The sequence below is a fragment of the Poecile atricapillus genome, chromosome 2, assembly GCF_030490865.1.
Source record: "Poecile atricapillus isolate bPoeAtr1 chromosome 2, bPoeAtr1.hap1, whole genome shotgun sequence".
NCBI lineage: Eukaryota > Metazoa > Chordata > Aves > Passeriformes > Paridae > Poecile > Poecile atricapillus.
Window position 1 is genome coordinate 271,808 of NC_081250.1, and position 23,768 is coordinate 295,575.

The 23,768-nt window shown below is 42.3% G+C and overlaps 1 protein-coding gene across 9 annotated transcripts in view; it reads right to left on the bottom strand.

Moving 5' to 3' along the window:
* Nucleotides 1-23,768, bottom strand: part of SMARCD3 (SWI/SNF related, matrix associated, actin dependent regulator of chromatin, subfamily d, member 3) — a 78,443-nt gene that overhangs the window by 18,938 nt on the left and 35,737 nt on the right. For 4 of the 9 annotated variants that reach the window (XM_058832991.1, XM_058832990.1, XM_058832989.1 and 1 more), the window contains 6 exons: nt 23,365-23,582; nt 20,272-20,314; nt 10,203-10,325; nt 2,771-2,893; nt 894-989; nt 291-392 (listed from right to left, as the gene is read on the bottom strand). In XM_058832991.1, the coding sequence (XP_058688974.1) occupies nt 291-392; nt 894-989; nt 2,771-2,893; nt 10,203-10,325; nt 20,272-20,314; nt 23,365-23,573 (696 nt within the window). In that variant the 5' untranslated portion in view covers nt 23,574-23,582. Of the gene's footprint in view, nt 1-290; nt 393-893; nt 990-2,770; nt 2,894-10,202; nt 10,326-16,377; nt 16,498-20,271; nt 20,315-23,364; nt 23,583-23,768 lie in introns of those variants that run through there. The other 5 variants (XM_058832994.1, XM_058832992.1, XM_058832996.1 and 2 more) reach the window with 5 other exon arrangements.

Here is a 23,768-nt window from a genome sequence, read left to right on the forward strand (position 1 = left end):
TCTAAGAAGCTAGAGGAGAAAATGGGTATTTTTTCTGCAGGTGGGCAATAAAAATGCTAATTATCATAATGCCAAGACCAATATTTTGCTAGACTATATTAGAAATTCACTTGATTTGTCCCCTTTACATTTTAAATAATCTGTCAGTTTGGTATCATTCAAACTTCAAGGGCCCATGCGACACTGCAAGTCCAAGTATATTGGGTTTTGAGGTGTGTGACAAGATGAATTTGCTCGGTTGCACTAGGTGCCATTGGCTGGATGTTCCAGGCTGAAAGCAGTGCACTGACCTGGTAGTCCAGCATGAGGAGTAACGTGCATCGCACACTGACATCCCCAGGCCTCTTCACCTGGAAGCCGTCCGTTTCCTGGGTCGTGGGAGTTCTGTGCCACTAACAAAGGGAAAAGGAAAATTGTTGGCCTTTTTTTCACTGATGTCCATCGAGGTGCATCTTGCACAGCACACCATGCCAGAATCAGACAAATACAAACTTTCTGAAGATCTGGCAATCTAAAAAAGAAACCCAACAACGAGAAAACCAAACCACAACACCCCCCCCCACCACCTACAGGCCCCCAGTCATTTCAATTCAGTTTTAGTGCAGAATCTGCTCTGCTGTTAACATACTTTACTTGTTAGGAGAAATGTGCACAATATTTTCATCTTTTCATACATTCTGTTCTAAAATGTACTGATACATATCAGTATATATACATATATATATACACACACTATATATATATATTCTCTTAAGAAGAATGGAATTTTGAAAACTTTGGAAATACCTTCAATGAGATAACGAATGCAAGGTTTCTTAAACAAGGGAGGCAACAGGCACCAGGTGTTTATATGTGCCAGTGGTTTGTATGCAAAGGGTGCACAGCCTTCTCACCTCCACAAGATGATTGTCAGGTCCATAAAGATCTTTGTCCAGTTCAATAACCAAACTCTTAAAAAAAGATGAAAACTTCCGTTTCTGTTTGCTGAGCTGTACAAGCAGAAGAACCAGACATGTGTAAGGCTGCATTTATTAGCTTGTGTCTGAGACTTTCTTCTCAGTCTCTCAGTCTTGCACATTAAATCCCATATAAACCACAAGTGTGATCAATTTAATTGAGTTCTCCCTCTGACAAACACAGGCTAAGATGCAAAAATCTCAAGAGTACACACAAGGAACAGTGCACACTTTAGGGAAGATCTCCTTGACTCTTAATGCTATTGAAAAGGACTGGCTTGTAAGGTGAATATGACATCCATGAGAAAAGTCCAGAGAATGGCAATAAAAAATATCTCAGGACTGGAGCACCTCTCCTATGAGGACAGGCTGAGAGAGCTGGGGTTGTTTAGCCCAGAGAAACACAGGTTCCAGGGAGTATTTAAAAGGGAACTTCTAAGAAAGATCAAGGGAGACTTTTTACCAAGATCTGTAGTGACAGGGTGAGGGGCAAAGGTTTTAATGAAAGGCTGTAGGTTTGGACTGGTCTTAAGAAGACATTTTTTACTCAGAGGGTGGTGAGGCCCTGGCACAGGCTGCTGTGGCTGCCCTATCCCTGAAAATGTTCCAGGCCAGGTTGGATGGGGCTTTGAGCAACACCGGCTAGTGGAGGTGTCCCTTTCCAGGGCAGTGGGATGGAATGAGATGGTCTTGAAGATCCCTTCCAATCCAAACTATTCTATGATCCTAAGTCCTCTGTATACCTTTCTCTTAACAGCCTGGGATTTTCTGATGAATGCTAATTTCTTGGTCTGATTTATCAGATTACAGTAAATTTTGCATAACTGGTCATACACTAAGCAAAACTATTTCCTTTTAAATTTTTTATTTTCATTTAATTACCACTATTTGTTGTTTACTGCACAGCTCATAATGTCTATATTAAAAACTAGAAGGTCTATGATTACTTAATCTGACTTTCCACAGAATACAGGCCACAAGATTCCAATTTATTTCTTTGTATTTAATGCAGATAGTATTTTATTTTAAAATGCTGGTAATTGAAAAGCTATGTTGTTCTAATAAAGAATATTTTTCTTTATTTAAATATATGCTCCAATTTCAAAGCTGAATTTGTCTAACTTCAATTCCCAGATGTTGCACTTTGTCACCACTTCCTCCTCCAGGCAAGACTCTGATTCATTTACAGTTACCTCCAGACAGATTGAAAGCCTTTTCCTCTCCATGCATACATGTTCTCCATCTGTTTAGCCTATAAATACTTACTTGTGAAGTCTATTCAAATAGGTGATGCCTTTATTAGGAAAGTCCAGCCTTCCCCAACGACAACGAAATCCACCACTGAGGTTTCTGAGGACTTCATAATGGTAAAATGTTTCTTCCATCCTTGCTGTAACCATTCATACATCATGTTGTACCCCCTAAGAATATGAAGTACTCCCTTCTCCTTCTTATCCTGCTCTTTACAAGATGCAATGCCCACTGTAGGCCAGAATTCTCACACCTGTTGTAATCTGAACCCTGGCATCTCTTTAAAAGGATTAATCTCAGCCCTCTTCTCTCCATTTCCTCCTACCTGTCCTGTCCTTATATCTGCCTCGTTTTCTGCTGCATTCTCCAGCATTCCCCTTAGGGCCTTATCCCTCACTTGGGCTGGGCACACTGCCTTCCCAGCAGCAACAAGCCAACACCGCCATTCAGACATGTCTTGTCTCAGCTATCCTGTCTCAGCTGATGTCCCCAGCAAAACCTACCACCCCAAAGGACAATCTTTAGATTCCTGCCAGCCCCAGTGAAGCAGAGATAACTCATACATCATCCAGGAGCTTCCCCTCCACGCGCAGCTCCCACGAAGCAATGCTGCCATCTGAGTCATCAGCGTCTGATTTTGCAGGATTAAATGTGTTGGAAATGTAAAGTCTCAGTTTCCGCTTTTGCTGTTATGCACATAGACAAGGGAAAAGTACATATCCAGTTTAAGTTCAGGATCTGAGGATCACAGGAAAGATGATAATTACAAATTTAATAGGGAATCTCCATGTTTTGTACAGTTGCACTGGTTGTATTAGAACTTAAGATTCTGTTGCTAGTATGAAAATACATTGAAGAGCTGAATCTGAAAATTCCTTTCAAAAACTCTTGGCTATACAAACATGCTGATATTCACTGTAAATGGAGGAAGACAAGAGGTTGCCAAGCCTGAGAAGTGATACATCCTGTACTTGTGATCAGATATTTGAGAAATCATCGTGAGAAAAGCATGATATGATGTCCTTTCTGGCTTCAACCTAGCTGGATTGATAAAATTCACCTGCAACTCTATTGCAACCCAAATGTCTTTCACAGTTGTATCGGTTCAGATTTGTAAATGGCAGTCACAAATACAGCTCATGCTGCAAACTACCTGCTGGGCACATCTCTGCCCATCTGCATTCCACCATGATGCAGCATCTGGTAATAATCCTCTGGCAGACACACCTGAACACGCTGACACACACATGCCTTACCCTCCTCTTCACCCCAGCTGCCTCCACCCTCAGCAAACATGCTGCAGCTCCAGCTTGCTGGAGACCGGAGTGGAGGAAGGCACCCTGCTTCATCCCCAACCCAGGTGCTCAAGTCTGTCAGAAATACAATCATGCCTATACATTGTCATTTTCACAGACCACCTGAAAGTTCCCCAGTCACTGCAGTGGCTCATGGCTGTGTCACTTCTCAGCACCATTCCTTTCATGCACCATATGGAAAACCCAGCTATAAAGTCTGATGCATGGATTCCAGAAAAGATTATTACCAAAAATTACTTTGGAATTCTAAATCTTCAATACCTATGTATAACAATTACAAAAACGCCACAGTTGTCAAGTTAATGCTGATAAAACATGTAAGAAAGGAGTAATTTTATAAAGCTTTCACACACACATAGGAGAGAAGGAAGCTACATACAGCAGATTATACAGCATAATCTGGCATAGAGGAATGGGGAAGACAGAGATGTATGGCCAAAGAAGAACAGGAAAATTACTACATTTTACCAAATCTGGAGAAGACAGTGACAGAGAGCTTTGACAGAAATGTAGTGTCAGCAGTATGCTCTGACAGGGAACAGGATTTTCCAAAGTGCCATCAGTGGAGAAAATGACAGGTTTACACAGGTACAAACAGGCAGATAGGCAGAAAAATGCTCCTGTAAACCCATGTTTTCTCCATCCTTTCCCACAGGGTTTCTGTTGTCAAAGTGCTCTTTCAAAATGTAATTATTTTAATGACCTCAAATCTCTATTTGGTGTGGTGGACTTGTGAAGGATTTCATATTTCTAAATTCAAAACTCTTCAAATTACCCTGCACATTTTATGCACCATTACTAAATTTTATCCCCACCTGGATTACTTGCAGAACTGTACCTACATACACAAGCAGGCTTTCACTTAATAGACATCTAGTGTCGCCAGAACCATTGGCTCGTTGTAAGAGCTACCTGGAAATGGTTCTGCTCCCAGACATCTTTTCTTCCAGGTCCAAGAACTGGACAATGGCACTTGAACTTTGCCTACATACCCTTATCACCAACAGTGGTAATGCATACTTCATGGAGCAGAATTTAAAGAAAATAAATTTAGAAATCCTTAGCAAAATTTCAGAACCATGGCTCTACAGCCAGGAACAGTTACTTTGGCTCCTCAAGCTCCTTCTCCCCTACCATGACTTTTCTCCTGAAAAAGCTTTCAGCTGATTCAAACTACCATCAAGCCTGTGAAGCAAGACTCCTGGCAGAGGCCCAAGAGTATAGTCTGAATCCTACCTGAAGGGATCTACCCAGTAACAACTCCAGCATGCACAACTATACCGCTGTCATAAGGATGCCCAGTCCTGGAAGACACCAGCTCAGAGATGAGATACAGCCAAAACTGAGCTCAAGAAAGAAAGACAACAATGTGGTGCTGCACGGGGTGTTAGAGTACAGGCCATAAAGTCTCTTCAGCTGCTGACACACACCAAAAACCACTGCATTTGGTTCACTCTCAGTATCCCTGTGCTCCACAATAATGTCAAGCTCATATCTAGAAGGCTCTTATAATGACATATTCTTCTGTCTCCAGTTGAGCAACTCCATCTCATCCAGGCAGGAAATGATAAAATTTATGAGCAACTTGATTGCTTTGCAGCTTAAATAAAGCAGTGGCAAGAAGCCACTGCCCTTCAATAAATTCTGCAAATTTATTAGCCACGCACTTTATCATACAGACCTAAAACCTGTTCTCCTCTCTGTATGGTGGTTTCTCAGAGAACAGAGGAGCAAGCAACCAAAAGATTCTCAGTAGCTGGGAGCAAAAACTAAAGAGAAGACTTAGAGCTCTAGGGCAAAAAAGAAAGGATCACGCTTCATCTCTTCAGATACACCAGACCTTTACCACCCAAAAAGGCAAAGATAAGCAGGGGGAACTTCACAGACACTTGATTAACATTGTGAATCAAATAATCTCTTGTCCAAAAATCAGTAAATGCTTGATCTCCTTGCTCTCTGAAAGTAAGATACGGATCTTTAACTCAGCTTCAGAAAAAGGAACTTTAAAATAGCAGTCATATTAAAATGAAGTCTTCTGTTAAACCCATTGTATTTCACTTACAATTTCTCCTTGAGAAAACAAAAACGAAAAAAAGTAATCATATGTAACAGATGAGTGGTCATGTCAGCAGTGAACTCCTGCAAAGGTCTCAGCCCAACTGCTGGGAGAGCTCAAGTGAAATCAAACAGATCTGAATGGGAGGATGACAGGAATGGTAGAGCAGCAAACCTACAGCTTGCTCTCTCTCCAAGTTCTCTTATGTCATCTTCACACAAATCTATACAGCTTTAAGTTCAAGTACATGGGTGAAATGCTGGAAATCTGTCAAATCCTTCAGAGAACTTCCCCTGGTTTACAGTGCTACCTTTTTTCTTTTCAGTTTCCATTAGTATTGAATCCCTAACAAGGCAAATCAGGAAGTATCTGATGATCTCATGATCTGTGTGCTATCCCCCAGACAAATCTCCATCAGCTGCTGAAGTTATTTTTCTTCAATGAACTCTCAGGCTGGACACAAAACCTCCAGGACACTTCCAGGGGAGTTGTGCTTGTGATTTCAAACAAACGAACAAAGTTATTAGCAGATAGTCTATTGCTGACTGACTCAAGAAAATCTGACTGCCAACCTTATAAACAGTATTCTGTTAAAAGCTCTCTAAATATATCTTAAGGGTGAATTTCTATGAACCTCAACATAGCATAAAAACCGCAAGCAGAAAGCACAGAAAATATTAAAATCTGTGTTTCTGCCTTTGCATATAGAGTAACTGCTTCCTGATCTCACAGAAAAAAACCCCAAACTTCTGAGGAAGCAAAATGAACAGGGGTAGCATGGAACCTAAAAATCAGGAGACAGAAAAAACAATGACCACTGTCTGATCATTATAGAGGACCCAAATTAAACCAAGAGTGTCCATATCAGACATGGAATATAGAGGCATCTCACTCAGAGCAGTAGCAAGAGATGTCAAAATTTGTAGAGGAAACAAGATTACTTAGGTAACTCCTGAAAAAAAAAATGGACAGGAACTTAAAATGGTCAACCCAAAGCAGAAAAAACAGCAGTGACTTGGTGGACTACACAAATATCATGAATAATAGAAGCAATGAGAGAATATTTACTGACTTCAAAATTGCACCGACACATGAAAAACACTTGTAGATGGTTCTATAAAAGCTTAAACAGCAACAACAAAACTCAAAAAAAAAAAAAAAAGCAAATGCTACAGAGGAATAAAATGAAAATTAGTATGCACAATAGTCTACAAAATCAGCTGTAGCAGAAACTTATACTTGTAGCAGTATGAAACTTATTTCATAGTTGTATATTGTACTTTCTCAGGAGAGAATGAGGAGTTGTATAGAGATATGTAAAAAGGAGCCAGGTGCACTGAAAAATTCTTTTTCTACAGTGATTGAGAGGAATGAATTTTTACCTGAGAAAAGAGAACATAAAAGAACATGAAAGACATATTTAAAACATTGACTGACTGAAGGAAATTAGGTGTTCGCATTTTCCTTGTCTCATGCAGAACACATAAAATTATGCCACAAGACAAGTGTTTCAGAAAAAAAACCAAACCACTTTCAGGCAACAATCCACTACTGATTCCTCAGTCATCTTAAAATTTTAAAGTGGGGAAAAAATCTCAATTCACGAAACTAGGGAGAGAGCCACTATGATGGTATTCTGATGCTACTACTTGTCTTTCACCTAAAACTGGAGAACCTGGAAGCAGATCATTTCATTTGGAAACTGCAACTACACACATGTCTGATAAACTGAATGTCTCACACCAGTTCACTGCAAAAGAGTGGCGGTCCCTGGATGACAGTCTCTGGTTTGGGTGAGACGAAAGTACTGTCTGTGGTGTCAGGACTTGGAGAAGAAGCTTTGCTCATGACATGGGTCACATCCCTCTTTCAGTCAGGAGACCCTGGTCCAAACTTTGTGATGAAAATCATCTCAGTCTTAAATGTATGTTTATGGACACAACTGTCTATCTCAGGCTTACACAATTGAGAGAAATATGCATTTTTAGGAGAGAATAAGCATTTTTAGGGCATTATTTATCTATATTCTTTCAAACATCCACTTCTGTATGAGAAGAATTGTGCCCTGAACACCACTGCCTACACCAATTTAATCTCTCAACTATGAAGGGAGCTGAGAGTGACTAGATCATATATAAATGAATAAAATGGCTATGTCTATACTCATCCAAATAAATCCCACTCCCAAAGTCCAGCATGGCCTCAGAGCTGCATAGATTTTCAGTAATTCATTCTTTAATGACATCTACTAGTCTGTTGAGTGTACGGTTTCTCTTTCCTTCAGGCCATGGAGTTTGCTACATATCTGTCAAACAGCCCTGTCTGCCTAACTACCTCCTAAAAGCTTTCTGGAATTCTGAGCGTGTGGGTCTTCCATGAAGTCAGTACAAGGGCTCTTGCTAATGCTGCTCTGCAGACAAGGAATTCTGAGACTCTCATGACAGATGCAATCCAAGAATGCAGGATTGGCTGAAGAAGAGACTACACCAGCAGTGCCCAACTAGCAGAAAACTGCCAAGGCAGGATCTAAACTGGAAAAGTTGGCAGCTGAAGGGGGCTGCTGACAGTAGTCAAAGGACCTGACAGGTGGGGAAGGGCATTTTTCCCTTCAACAGCTGCACAAACCCCAGGTCTCCTCACTTCTTGAGCCATCCCACAGCTGTCACCTGGTTCAAGACTGCAACTGTCCTCAGGAGATCCAAGTAGGATCAACAAGCCCAACATATTTTATGCACTGTCCTCATGAAAAAAATTCCTTAAACCACTTCTCCCTAGAATTTCCCCAGAATAGTCTTCAGACAGAAAAAACCCCAGCCTGAGCAACACTAGACCATAAATCTGTGGTTCCCTATGACTGTTTCTAGCTACAGCTCAATCACTGTAACAAACACTAACTGCAAGTAGAGCTGATAACTCTGAGAAATCCTGCATATTCCCTATATAAGTTCACATACCTCAGACAAATTCATATTTCTCCTAAGATTACAATCCCAGTTTGAGAATCACTGTTTTAAGGCAAATATTTCAAAATTACAAGAGCTTTGATAAGAGATGGAAATGTAGAGATAATTTCTATTGCTGTTACCAATTCCACAACTATAATAAAATGGAAATATTTAACACTAAGAAAAAAACAAGTTTATCTAGGTTTAGTCCTATTTTGACAGGTCTGATAGGACTACCTATACATGAATTTGAAAAACATCTGTTTGATCATTTTCTAGATGTTAACTGAGTAAGTGATACTGAAAATGTGTTTGCTGAGCCCTAGATGGAAACAGAATTTTCTGTCCACAATTTCTCTGTAGCGTTGTGCCTCCTACACTCTTCCCTATCCCTATCCCAGTCACTGAATATCTCCACTGCACAGCTTACAGCTAGTGCACCTGTTAATTCCCTCATTAAAGAGTTTGCCACAGAATAAATAACTTCCTGCTGATGTATGAATTCAAGTCAAAGTCTTCAATCACCTTCAAATATGGCCAGTTGCCTAGCTAATTTAAAAGAATGGCCTTCCACCCGTATCAAGAAGGTAAGAGAAATTATTTCTTCTGAGAGTACAAACTACTATGTACAACACTTTTTAAGAATGAATTCATTAATTCAGTTTCCTATCTATTTAGGTATTAATGGTATTAATTGTTTCTTTTTGTTTGTTTGTTTCACATATATGAACTGGAAAAACACCAAGAGGTAAAAGCCTTCCACATTTTATCAGATACCTGTACAGTGACAAAGACAATAGAATATTGATCTTTGTTGGGCTGACCCCCTTCACCATGGTACAGACAAGAATGATAGCTTTACGTCACAGCAGACACACAGCTACAAAACCCTTCATTCTGCGGGAATTATTAGAGGAATGGAGTATGATCTACCCAATACAGTCATAAGAACTTAAATGAGACATGAAAAGAAATTCTTCACAATGAGGAATTGTAACAGACTGCAGACTGCCTGACAAGGCTGTGAAACCTCCATCCTTACAGATTTTCAGAACTCAACAAGGCCTTGACAGCCCTGTTTTAAGCAGAAGGTTGAAGTAGATAACTTCCAGTTTCCTCCTGTCTACACTCTTCCACGATTCCAATGAACACACTCAGAAAAGTTACAGAAATTGACCATTTCAGTGGGATACTAGGAAGTGCTGGACTTGATCTAATAGAAACTGCAGAAAATGTCGTCTATTCTTTCCTTACATAAATAACCATTTCTGTAAGTAATTCTTCCCATTATATGTTCTGTTATTCCACAAGTTCCAGTTTTGAATTTGAATTGGAAATGTAATACGTAACTCCAGAACACCTGTCTCTTATTTCCTCATTTTTTATCATCTGAATACAATTAAGTTCCCAAACCAGTGTTTATCTATCCTTTATTTGGCCCTAGGCTATTATTCCCCTTATTAAAGACTTTCAGGAGCTAGAGCTGGTAATAGCCACAGAATTTTCTCTACCACTTTTCTGTGCATGTTGATTCCCAGCTGTTTGCTCTTAGGAGCTTGGTCTGGCCCATTCCAAAGCATTTCTGCTAATGGGACTTTTACTGGAAAGGTATTTCCACCACTTACTACAAGAATTATTTTCCTCCCCTGACACGATCTACAAATTTTTCACAACGTACCTTCATTGGCCTCTTCAGTGCTTCCTGAATATCCACGCGCTTCCGCATAATGGTCTGGTCTAGTTTGCGCTCAAAGGCCAAGAGATCCATGTAGGCCTGGGACTCAGGAACCAGCTCCCGGATCTGAGAAGGAAGCAAGGAATATCCAAGCACTGGAAGCACGTATCTGCCATGTTCCAGAACAGCAATACTGACACATTCCCAGCCCTTGGACAGACGTGCCCAGAGCAGTTCTCCCTCCAACAGCAGTTCCCAGGCAGTGGGGCGGACCCCAGTGCCACGGAACAAGCACAGACTGACCCGCGGGAGCAGAACCGAGGCGAATGCATTCTGCAAGACCCCGCCTGAATCCGCAAGGCCTGAACCGTGGCTGTTTTCTTCGAGTGAGGCTTAGCTACCAGCAGCCAGGGAGCCACTACTCTCAGTAATCCAAAGTTCAGTGAATTTGTCCTGTTCAAAACTAGAAAAGTGCTGCATCTCTCCAGACTAAAAGAGAGGGGGTGTTCATGTTGACATTTCAAAAACAAGTGTTACCTATTGTAAGTAAAAACTGCCACTTAGGATGCCAGCCTTTGTCATCACACTATCCTGGCTGAGGTGAAAGTGACCTTCATGTCAGAGTTTCAATGTGATCAGCTATCAGGTGTCAAGCTATCATCCTGCCAACTTTTATTGGTATTTTAATACATTAGTTAACTACATTAGCTCTATTGACAAACCCCCTTTTTATTTTCTCTTTTACAAGAAAGTTAGCAGAGGAGGGAATATGAAGTAGGTTGGAAGAAAGACCTAGTGAACTGAGTTTAGAAATGGGTAAGTATACCAATAAATTAAAATGTTGGTTCTTAATCTGGAATAACTCATGCCAGTAAAACCATTAAAAAATGGTACTGTAAGTAATTAAAATAGATCTGCTGGACAACCTTTTCTATTTCTACAATTCACTCTAGCTTTCACTTATTAACTAAAATATTTAACTGTTATAATGTTTCCATAGGGATTAAAAGTGAGTTGATATTCCTGTTTTGCTCTGGAATCAGAATTAGCTGCAGTTAAAATTACAATTTATATCTGGCATAAGGCACAAAGAGCTGTGTGAGAGACACCATCCATGCACCTGTTCCCTGTGTTCTGCAAGGACACGAGAACTATTGCACGAGGTCATGCCAGCAGTATCTGCAAGTCATGCCTTTTAGTATCTGCAATAGCCCAAGGCAGAGCATTCCAGAACATCAACAGGCAATGTGGGAGGAAGAACCTCCTTCTGCTCATTTAGAACCTGCCACAATTGAGTTTCATTTGATGCCATTTCCCTGCACTGCTAGAGCAGCAGTGGGCAGGCATTCCCTAGGCACCTTTGACATATGTTTCACAGGTTTTTGTCATCCCTTTCTTAATAATTTTCTTTTCCAGCCTGACTATGAACAATTAGACTGATTATCAAATAAATGTCTCTTTCAACCTACTCTGTTTTGAGATGGTAGAATACCTGCTCTACTTACAGCAAGACTGATACTTTGGAAAAGCAGAAACCACAGAGAAAAAACTCTGTTCAGCTTTAGCTGAACCATTATATTTTTAACTGCTTATATGCTTTCTCAAAATGTTAGTATCAGCAGAATAATAAAAGAAACACAAGCATGAAGAGCAAGCATTATCCTGGATACATCAAGGAATTGACAACTTGCAGAGTAAGGGGCAGCGAGGCAGTGAGCGTAAATCTTTGGACGCAACAAAACACCCCAAAGTTTTTTCCTGTTCTGCACATATTAAAAGATTCCTCAATGCCTTGCCTGAAGAAATTAATCATGGTGTGCTGCAGTCAATCAAAAATTCTGGACTGAGAAAGTAGTTTCTTTAATGCTGAGTTCCATCAGAGTCAGTTCATGAAGCCTCAGGGCACATGGTGAAGTAGGGAGACGCCTACAGAGTCCTTCTGATACAGCCTATACAACACAGGTGATAGAACCTTTCCAGCTGGTACTAGACTGGGGATCTAACAAAATCTCTAGGAAGTTTGTAAAAACAGCAGAAACCTTCAATGAACAGTGTTATTCCACACTTTTACATCTTTTATCACCTGCAAGTGTCCATTCCTATAACCAAACTGGATGTTAAATATTATAAGATGCTAAAAAGCACAAACACTTTAAAATCATCCAAAGACAAAACTGCATCTAATTCCTTGAACTATGAATGGCTGCAGGTTGGGAGAGCATTTGATAGAAGAATTGTACTTGCTGTGTTTGTCTTCTTCTCTATGGTCACAGCAAAGATGGGATTTTGGGCTAGATCAAAGGCTCACTCAGGCCAGTTTTGGCAGCTCTCACAGTTTTCTGCTTTCTCACCCTACTAATGGAATAATCTTTTGCAGGCATGATAGTGCTTATATGGTAAGGATCTGTGCAGCCTGCCTTATTCCTTGCATGGTTTGCCCTAACTGAAAAGCTCATAGCTCCATGCAGGTCTACACTCTTCTACTACAGTTCTAACTATAAATGCAAAAAGAGTATTTCAACACTTAAATACTGCATTCTGGCCTTTATCTAGTTGAAGAAACTCTAGAAAGCACCTAGCAGAAGCAGCATCCTGTCAGCCAAGGTTTTGAAGCATATATAGTTTTACTTAGAATTTTATGGATGACTGAAAGAGATTACTATTAACATTAGTAAGACAGTGTCTCTCTTGAGGCGAGAGTTGTTTATCTATTATGAAAATTCAAATGTTTCAAACTTTTAAAGATTAGTAAAAAGTAATTATTACTAAATTGTGCATTTTTATTCTTGATTTCCACAAGTTTTTTTTATCAATGGTGACCAAAAAATGGCCAGCTTGTGAGTGGGGGCAGTGAGGACAGTGTGGAAGGAATGGCATGATGGCAGAGTCTCACAATTTCCTTGTAGAAGCAGCACAGTGTGGGGGCCCCACCACACCTGCCCGTAAACAGATGTGCATGGCATGTGAGACAGAATCAGAAACCAAGGAACACTTGCAACAGTACAAATTTTGGGATATGAACAACATCTTTAGATAGCTTCTATGGCTGTCACAGTACGACAGCTTGGAGGGCAATGACAGCAGTCAGCAGGCTGGGGAAAGCAATGAGGAAGCTTCTGCAAGATGAGCAGCAGAAGGAAAGCTAAGGGAAAACTCAGGTCTGGCTCTGGCTCTGCCACTCGTGTCAAAAGCCACAGAGAAGGCTCCACGTTGTCTTTGGCTCCATTGCTCCTGGCTGAGTCCTGTCCTCAGGCCTCCCAGGGTCCTGAGCCCAGGTCAGTCAGGGCAGCAGGGCTGGACAGAGGGACCCTGACGGGCCGCAGAAACACAATGGCACTTCAGCATGGTAAAGGCCAGCACAGGAAAAGCTCTGCTCCTGGGACAGAATGACATCGTGCAGGGGGACAGGCTGGCAGGAGAGGACTCGGGGGCCCTGATGGACAGACAACAAGTGCAGGAGGCTTCTGTGGGGTAGGGCAGCCACAGCAAAGGTCAGCTGCAAAAGGGGCTGTGTTAGCGCAGGTGCTGCCACAAGCCAGCAAAGAGGCTCCTCCTTGCTACGCCACGCTGGTGAAACTGGATCTGGACTGGTGGGCACAGGACCACAAAGATGTGACACTCTGGAGCGAGGCCCACAGAGGCACAGTAGGATGCTGGGGGCTGGAGCACACACCTGCCCAGAGAAGCTGCCAGAGCTTCTCCAGCCTGGAGAACAAAAGGGAAAAGCAGATTCCCTGGGAGCATGTGACATATGGACTGGTGAAGCACAGACAGGGCCAGCCTCCCCTTGGAGGTGCGTGAGATTAGGGTGAGAGGCAACAGAAACTCACTGCAGCATGGGCAATTCACTCCCTATAAGGAATTGGTTTGTAAAAACACCTCTGACAAAACAAACAAAACACATGATGGCACTTGGAACAGGCTACCGAAAACGCTCCTGAGTGTCCATCCTGGACACTGGATGGTATTCAGAAGCAGTCTGGACAAGGTCCTGAGCAAGCTGATGTAATTCAAACCTGTTTCGTACAACAGCTGGCCTGTAAAATTTTCACAGGTCCTATTGTTGTCCACCTTCAAGGTCCCCCAAAAAAATCCAATACATAAAATTTTATCTATTTCAGGCAGGAACAACTGGAGCTGCATTCTTGACTGCCTAACCAGGACAAACAAAGCAGTTTCAGCAATCTTGATTAAAAAACAATTAAAAAAATCACTAATCAATAGAGATTTGTCAGCTCCTTTAGAATTAGGCTACCCTAGAATTTCCATCTTTAAGAGAGGTAACAAAACCCAAGACCTTACTTCCCCAAGCCTGACAAGCTCAATTTGATCCTTAGCCATTTTTTTACTACCTATGGCAGATGGACATAACCCACACAATTCACAGGTATTGCTGAGAACTAGAATTTTTATATCTTAAGTGGCAGTGACTGAAGTCTGACTTGGCAGCTACTGGACAGTTTCCCTGCTAAGAAACTTTACCCTATAGCTTACTGACGAAAGTGTCTCTACTGCTGAGGCTTCTATGGTGGTCAAAGAAAGACAGCTAATGGCTGACACTCCTTATAAATCCTAACTGTGCCACCCTGAAACCCCAAAGAGAGAATGGTTTGAGGAGGACTTCTGACTACCACAAGGCCAGTAAGACAGTCCAGTAAAATGGCAAAAGCAATCCATGTTCTTGGTCCTTCTCTCTTAGGAGCTGGCAAGCCATTGCTGTTGCTAGGTCCCCTCAGAGTCTTCCTTCAGGCTGAGCAAGGCTGCCTTTCTTAGTCTTTCCTCATGTGCTGATCCAGTCATTCAGTCAACCTGACAATCATCCACTGACCTCAGTCCAGTTTGACAATGTTTTTCTTGAATTCAGAATCCCAAAACTGGACAGAGAGCTCTTGCACTGAGCTAACAAGTGCTGAGCAAAGAAGGGTAATCAAGTCACTCAATCTGTTGGCTGTGCTCCTGGCCACAGAGCTGTTAGTCATCTTTGCTGACAAGGCATACCCCCTGCTCACACTCAGCTCACTGTCCACCAGTGCTGCTTCCCAGCCAGGCAGCCTTTCTCTTTCCCAAGGAACAACATTTTACTTAGTTGACTTTCATAAAGTTTGTGTTGGTTCATTCCTCCAGCGTGTCCACAAGCATATCAACTGGTTTCCCCACCCAGTGATTGGTGTCATCTGTATATTTTATAAGCAAGCACTGCACTGCCTCCTCCAGTGGCAGAGATGCTGGACTTAACAGCTGCTATGACACATCCCTGCAGTATTCTGATGTCAGGCTCTTCATAGCAATCATTCTCAGCTTCATCATCCAACCAGATGGCTGTCAGCCCATTTAGACCAAAATGTCCCCACCTGAATACAAGATGTATGACAGAATGGCCTTGAAAGGACATTGGCCAGTCCCCTCAGCTCCCTCAGATGCAGCCTGTTGGGTATCATGGAGTCATATGGGTCAAGTTTCTCAACTAAATCCTGACCCTGTCCCCATCCACCATCGGCTGCTCCTCTTGGATGTGTTCACTGATCACAGGCCATGGGAAGCATCATTAGTGCAGACTGAACAAAGAAGGCTTTGAGTGCTTCAGACTTATTGTCTCTGTCATCACTGGATCACCCAGCCCACTCAGCATGGGGCACACATTTTCCTTGGTCAGTCATTATTACTACTGCAATAGTAGAAGCTTTTCTTGTCCTTGACGTCCCTTGAAGATCTCAACTACAGCTGAGCTTTGACTTTGCTGATACCATTCCTTGTGTGCCCAGGCAATGTTTCTAAACTCCTCCTCTGTAGCCTCTCCCTGCTTCACTTCTTGTACACTGCCCTTTGATGTTGGGACCACCACTGTGAGTACCCTATTCTGGACTCCTCATAAATCTGCTCATTTTCCTGCATTTAAAACAGGCTGCTCTTAAAGGTCCTTAAAGACCACCCAGCTCCCCTGAGCCACTTTGCCCTTCAGAGGTCCTTCTCAAGGAACCACCCCCTACCAGTTCCCTGGATAAGCCAAATTCTGCTCGTCTGAAGTCCAGGGCTTGTACTTGACTGCTCTCCTTCCTCATTCCCTGCAAGATCTTGAATTTCTCTATTTCACAGTTGTTATATCCAAGGCTACTGCTGATTATCACACTTCTAACCTCTTCCTTCTTACAACTGAATGGGAGATTCAGGTGTTCCTCACCTCTGGTTGGCTCAGATGGAGAAAGAGGAGGACAACAGCCATGCAGTGACCAAACCACAGTAGGACAGCTATTATGGCATGGGATCTGTGCAGAGAATTCCGCATGGTGGTCAGTGAACAGCAGCAGCAAAAACTGGCTAAATATCTGTGTAAAGGAAAATGAAGTAGAGAAGATGAAAAGGGGAGGGACAGGTATACAAAAACCTGTCAGCACAGCTGGACAGAAAGTCCTCAGGAATTTGGGTCTGAGTGAGAACAGCAGCTAATACTAAGAGATAAGCATGCCACTGCAGGAGGGCAGTTTGCTGTTTCAAAGTTGCACTCTGCTCAGCAAATTAAACAAGAAAAAGCAGAGACAGGCACAGCTATGGAGCCAGAATGGTTTTCAGCTGAGATTCTTGAATCAGAATGGCTAGGCAAGGAAGCCAAAGAAAAGAGAATGGTGGATCACATTCACAGCTCCCTGGGAAAAAAATGTTATGACTCAATACTGAAAGAAAATAAGATTGACCAGAAATAATGAGGAGCCAAGGCCTGGAGAGAGAGGTACAATCTGAGGTGCTGTCCCTATAGACAGTGTGTGGTCTGAGGTCAAAATTGAGGTACAACTGCTGAACTTGGGTCACAAGGGAAAATTCAGTTCCAGAGATTTAGGTCCCCAGCTATGAATGAAGATGCCTGTGAACTTCCCCAAAACTGAATGAGGGTTTCAGCAACAGTCAAGTGTGAACAAGGGAAAGATCCAGAAGTGAGGAAAATAGGGCAGGATAGAGCCTGCTGGACAGAACTGGAGTTAAATACACTATAAAAAATACTAACCCTTGTTATGCTAGAGTATGTCAATGTGAGTGAGACCAAGTCCTCCTGTTTATTAAAATTGCATTTTAGACAAAAGATATGCAGTCAATACAATCAATGTGCATTGACATATAGTAATAAAGGGAACTGCTCCTTAAGACTGAAAAATAGGAGTTGGAACAAGACCTGGCATAAGAAAAAAGTGTTCTTGTACAAAAAGGACAAGTATGCTAAGAAAACTTAGTAATGATAAATTTGGGTGTCACTGTCATTGCAAGGCAGAGGACAGTACAGAGAACGTAAGGAAGCTCAGAATTGCATAATGGTGATGGGGTGCAATACAGCATTACAGTGCACAGGATCATGCCTCAGAGTCTAAATCCTGCTCTAACATGGGAATTCATTAGTTGCATATGACAGAAAGCAGAAATACTAGTATTAGCCAATCACAGAACAACCAGAGGCTATATCAATGTGGAAAAGCCACTAAAAAAAACCAAAACAAAAACAAAAACAGAAAAGCACAGCAATCCCAATTCGCAGTGCTATTTCAAATAGAGCTAAAAATGCAGGAGCAGCATTAGAGCACTGGTGATACTGGCAATCTGTAATACTATGTATAGTTCTGGTTTCTTGAGAGGCAGATTTAAAAAGGTTTGAAAGACATTAATTTAACCTGGAACAGATAAAAAAAATGACTAAGAGGATTTCAAGACAGGAGCCTCTCTAACTTGGCAAACTAAAAGCATTTCCCTTGCTGAGCCTAGCAAAATAAAAAAAAAACCCCAAGCTGCCAGATCAAAAGTATGTCTCAAGTAAGGAACCTAGTCTTGAAGTGGCAGCTGTGTCATGGTTTCCATGACAGAGGGAACCAGATTTGAAGTGCCAGGATGTCCCATGCAGTTCTCCAATCTTCCTACGTGCAATACTGCGAAGTTGAACTTTTCATACCATTATATTCCTGCAAAATAAATCCTTCTCAAACAGTTGACTTGGAGCAGCTCAGTGATCCTACCCAACCAGCACTACGCTCCAGGACTATGGCACAGGCCTGACCAGAGAGCCTGGAAATCCAGCAAGAGGTTACCTGTGCCAACTGCCTGAATCATTATCATAGTGAGGAATGCTGACAACCCACCTCCTTTCCCACTACTACATAAGATCATTTTCAAGAGCCAAAGGTATTTTGTATCTTCCCCTCTCCAAAGTTCTAAACATAAGCAAGCATCTGCAAAAAGTCTACAGGTAACAGATGCTGAGTGGCTGGAAAACACTCCAGAGGTAGTTCCAGAAAGCTGGAAGTTTTACCCTGTGTTTCACACACATTCCACAGCCACCAGTGCAAATCCCCCACTTGACAGAATAATGATGTGTACAGCATTTCTTCATCCCACAGACGGTGTAAGGGATTTCTGACACACTAAGTGTAGCCTAACAGAGTACTTTAACCGAGACAGAGGTCACATCACTGATACCAGCACTGCAGCTGCACTGATAAAAACCCCACTGCAGAAGAGACTCTAGCAAATGCCTTATTACTCCATCAGTTAAAGCTATTGGTTGGCAGCAACAAAGATACTGAAAAGCAGGCATATTTGGTGACAGCATGGTTCTGAAAGCATCTGTAGAGATTTTTGACACACCTATAAAAGGCTCTACCTATTAAAGAATTATCATGGACTTTGTAAACAAAGTCAGTGGTCTTCTGCTGGCAAAAATGTTTGATTACCTCTTACATCTTTTAATCTTATAAAGGCAACAGGCAAAATAAAAACCAAAAATAAAAACACTCCCACAACCAACCAACCAACCCAAAACCAAAACTAAAAGCACCTTGAAATGGACATATATTTCCAGCAACAACTTCACTATACAGGATGTATCACTGTCTGTGGAAACAGTTTGTGTGGAACAGACAAAACTGACAGTACAAAGAAACTTAGCATTCATTATTAAAAAAGTACAGACCACCAGCAGAGCAAGAATGAGGCTTCAGCACAATTACCAGGGAGGCTGCAAGTAGTTCAAAGGTCTGGGTTTAATAGCAGCTTTCAAGACAGCAACATGAGAGATCTAATGTCTCACATATGAGAGGCTCTGCTTTCAGAAAGTGGCAGGAAGAACAAGAGAAGAAGTAATAGTATAACATCAGGAATACCAAGGTGGGCTCACCTCTTTGGATGACTGGTAGTAGGCACCTGTGAAATGCCACAGAAGTGACTTTGGAGCCTGCCAGCAAGTTTGGGCTCCTACTCGCAATGGAGCTTGAAAACTTGCTTGAAAAAAAAGCCGACTTGCTGAAGCTTGAAAAGCATATGGAGGAAAAGGATACACCTGTCCAAGGGATTCTGAGCCCAGAAAAACTACCAGCAGTCAAAGCAACGGAGACTAGGATGTGACAAGGTTGTGTGTTTTGAAGCCTTTAGGGACCAAGCAGGTTCTCGGGAACTGTACTGAAGAGGGTAAAGGAAAGGAAAAGTATGGGAATAATGAGAGAGGACAGCAGAGAGAAATCCCAATGTTTAGAAAGGAAGCAGAAGACGTAAGCATTGAGGATCAAATATAGGCAGACACCAAAAGCTAGACGTATCCCCCAGGGATAAGAAAATTAGTAACTCTCCAGACAATACAGACCCCTTGGATTCTGTTGTTTACACAGGTTCACTTCAGCCCTATGGTGACACAACCACAAAAATCACTACCAGGCAGCTCTACTGGGCCAGAGACCTGAGTCTGAGCCCACCCCCTCAGGTACAGCCATACTCTGGACCAGGTTTTGGCTAGCCTCAAAAAAGGATCAGAAGCATTCTGGAGACCCGAGGGCCCCAGAGCCGAGCTGCCGCCTGGCACCACGGTCCCTCCAGCAAGCGGCAGTGCTGGCTCGGCTAACCCAGGCACGAGGCCGCGCAGGCCGGGCTGCTCCACGCTCCCAGCCCCCAGCCCAGCCCCAGCCTGGCTCTCCAGACTTTCACCCACTGCCTACTTACTTTTTAATTAGATTTTTAAACAAAAAGTAAAAGAATTTTCTAAAATTCCTGTAATTATACTAAGATGCTGAACTGATTGTGAAGGGAATAGGAAATGAAAGCGACTCACCCTCTGAGGGAGAATTTTGTCAGCCATCTTCCTCCTCTTGGCACTGTACATTTTTTAAAGAAAAAAACACGTTACCATGGTGACAGATCTAGGAGTAACGAGGCCACCTGCTAAATTATCCTGACATCTCCACATGCTGGTGCACAGCTGTGCATGCATCAGCAAAAGGGTCTCACCCATGCCCAGGACCTTGTACCCCTTCTCTCAGCAGCCTGGGGAGGCAGTTAGGTAAGAACGAATCAGGGCTGTCTGTTACACATCCTGGAAAGAAGTCTGTAAGTTCTTTGATCATAGCATCTTCCATGGTGCAGGGGGGCAGTACATGTGTAAAGTGCATGCACTGCTGCTAGGTACAGACGAGTGTGCAGAGGACAGACTCACGTGTGGCGTGCACAGACACACTCCTACGCGAGTGCACATCTGAGTGGCCAGTCCCTGCAAATGGCACGTCAACTTGTTCAAACAGACAACACAATTCAATCATGCCCAAAATTAAGTGCTGAAGAACACACACATATGTGTGTGTATTTCATATGATGTATGAAAACACACACAAATGCACACCCTTCCTTGTGTACATACACACTTGTTTTACTGTAACATATTTTCATGAGTGATGGACAAATGTAAAAGACCTTACATTTCCACATTTGCTCATCTTTATGAACACACGTGGGAAGATGTATGTGTGTCTGCAGTGTGTATACACACTGTGTCCATAGCCATACATAGGCACATGTCTATAGCTATGCTTTTAAAAAGCGTACACACTTGTACTTATGTACATAAGAATACATATGCGTATATGCCTGAGAAATGGTACTGTCAGGAAGACTGTTTTCAGATTCTAAGAACTCTTCAGGCCTACCAAGCCTGTCACCCAGCTTTCTCTAACAGGGCCAAGAGGGAATTCAGGTCCTATTCTTCATCTCTTTAATCTGTGAGGCCTTTATCTTAAGCAAGAGGTGCATCACTCCATCTGTGACAGACAAATGGGAGAAAGCAAACCACCTGCTGCCACTCTGCCATGCCACAAGGACACCCCTCCTTACTATCTTCTCACTGGAAGCCTGTCATCAGCCATGTCCACATAAAAGCTGTTTCCACGCACATTGGTGTGGCATATTCTCTTCCTACGTTTGTTAATTATAAGCCAGGGCTGAAATACCAGATTCTTACGACTCTTCCTCATCCCCACGTAAGCTAAGGCTGAGGAACTCTTTGTGCTCGGAGGTGCAGAGGACAGAAAATTCAGTTACACCCAACTTAATAGGTGAACAATGTCCCTTTTAAAAAGTGTAGGAATAATGGGAATGGAATGTTACATGGTGTGAAACTCCAACACCTTCCACAGCTCACAAAATCAAATCTGCATTGAAACACTTCACAGAATCTGGAGGTAAAGGCTGAGCAAGCTCCAGCCTCCCAAAGGGACTGGGATATGCATTACCTGGAACAAACCCACAGGCTTGCAAATAAAAAGCAAGAAAAAAACAAAGCAATATCCCCAAACAATTTGGATCTCAACTAGTTCTTCAACAGTCTGTTACAAAAATGAGATTTTTGTCTCCACCAAAACTGCTGAGAAAAAAAAAGTGCAACTTTCTTGGCCCATGCTACAAAACATGGAACTCATTTACCCCCCCAGAACTGCATCCAAGGTGCCAGAAAAGTGTGCCTGAAAAAACAGAATGAGAAATCACAGGGAGGTGGAAATGAAAAAAGGGAAAACATTCAATACATTATCTCAAGGGAAGGCATGGCAGAAGAAACAGAGAAACTCTCTGAGTACCCAGGGAGCACTGGTGTGAACTGGGCTCAAGGCCATAGAGATCACTGCTGGGTCCCAAACTAAGAACAGGGGAGGAGAACTTTTCTCTGTGAGTCAGGCCACCAACTTTTAGCAAATACTGTCCTTTAATGCTCCCTGGAAACTAGTTAGTGACTAAAGTTTACCTTAATTATCCAAGAGGGGCAATTTTTCAGGTTATATCCATCCTAGTACCTGAAGGCTGGGCATTTTGGGCAGTTTCCTGGAGAACCTTCTGGGAGGTGTTACAGAATGTGCATTTTGGCTCGTAGTGGGCAAGGCCTCCAAGATGCACATGCACTGCTTGTGCTCACATGCTGCACTCATACATATTCCTTCTGTGTTCAACCTTTTTCAATTGTACTCTCAAGATCAGTGTCCTTTCCAGATGCATCCCAGACATAAGCATTCCCAAATCTGGCTTGCTGATCCAAGGTATATAACTTGGACAGAGTAGGGCTCCTGAAGAACTGAGCTTAGAGAGGCATGTTTTTCCTACAGATGGATTCCCTGACACCACCAGAACACTGCCTGAAAGCTGTATATACATCTGTAATGATTCTGTAAAAGGTAGCCCACACAGATGACTGCACCCTATGTGTGTGTGGGTCAGACTCAACACTCAAGACTGATAAGGTCTAATACACTGCAAAAAGAAATTAGTTAACTTTTGTTAAGAGAGAATGCGTTGTACAAGGTAGGCATATTTCAGAAAGAAATGTGAAATCGCTGTATGAGATATAGAAGTCTCTCTAATTTTATGAAATTACTTCCAGTGCATATTTATTTACATTATATGTAAAAACACTTGGGACAACTGCAAGTTTTATGACTACTTTTCTGAATGACCATAGTACAAGTATTCACATGACAAACCAAAGTTTCTTCCACTTGTGTCATTGACAAACTTGTTAGCAAGTCAGAAATCAGAGCAACTATACAGAACAGGCAACAAATAATACAGTAATTGTACTGTATTAGAAGAGAACTGTTCATTAATTCTAAAGGCTAAACATACTCAACAGATTTATGGCCTGACAAACTTGCAAAATAAGAGTAGAGTAACTTCAAAACCAGACATCATTAAAGGTCAGTTTGTTCAAGACCATTCATAAATTAAAAAAAATGGAAAATTTACCAATGTTTTTCCTGTTGAAAAAACTGACAACACACAGATTTTCTATTCTGTCTCATTTGATCTTAAAGGTCTTACCTACTGCTAAACAGGTATCATGTTTCCTTCCTCAAACTGTCCTCCTGTGTTTTCTTTCCAGAACACTCACCTCCTAGCTCGGTTCTGAGTGGCTTGCTGCTGCTGCTGCACCTGCTGCTGCACCTGCTGCTGCTGGACCTGCTGTGGCGCAGTGCGTTTTCTTGTTGTTTCCATCACAGTCTGGGGCATCCCAGGTCGCACAGAGGGGCTTCCGACGTATGGGGGGCCTGGAGGACCCATGGGAGCCCCCTGATGGGGCATTCGAGCTCCAGATGGCATCCCAGGGCGCTGGAGGAAAAGAGAAGCAGAAAGAAACAAGGCATTTGTACATCATGCGATACTGGCCCCAGCAGATTCCCCTTTTGACCATCCTGATAAGCACTAAGCAGCAACACAAAGCATGTAAGCTCCGTGACTGGTGTATCTTGGATGTCATGAAGAGGCATTCAGGGATAAAGTAAACAGGAAACAGAG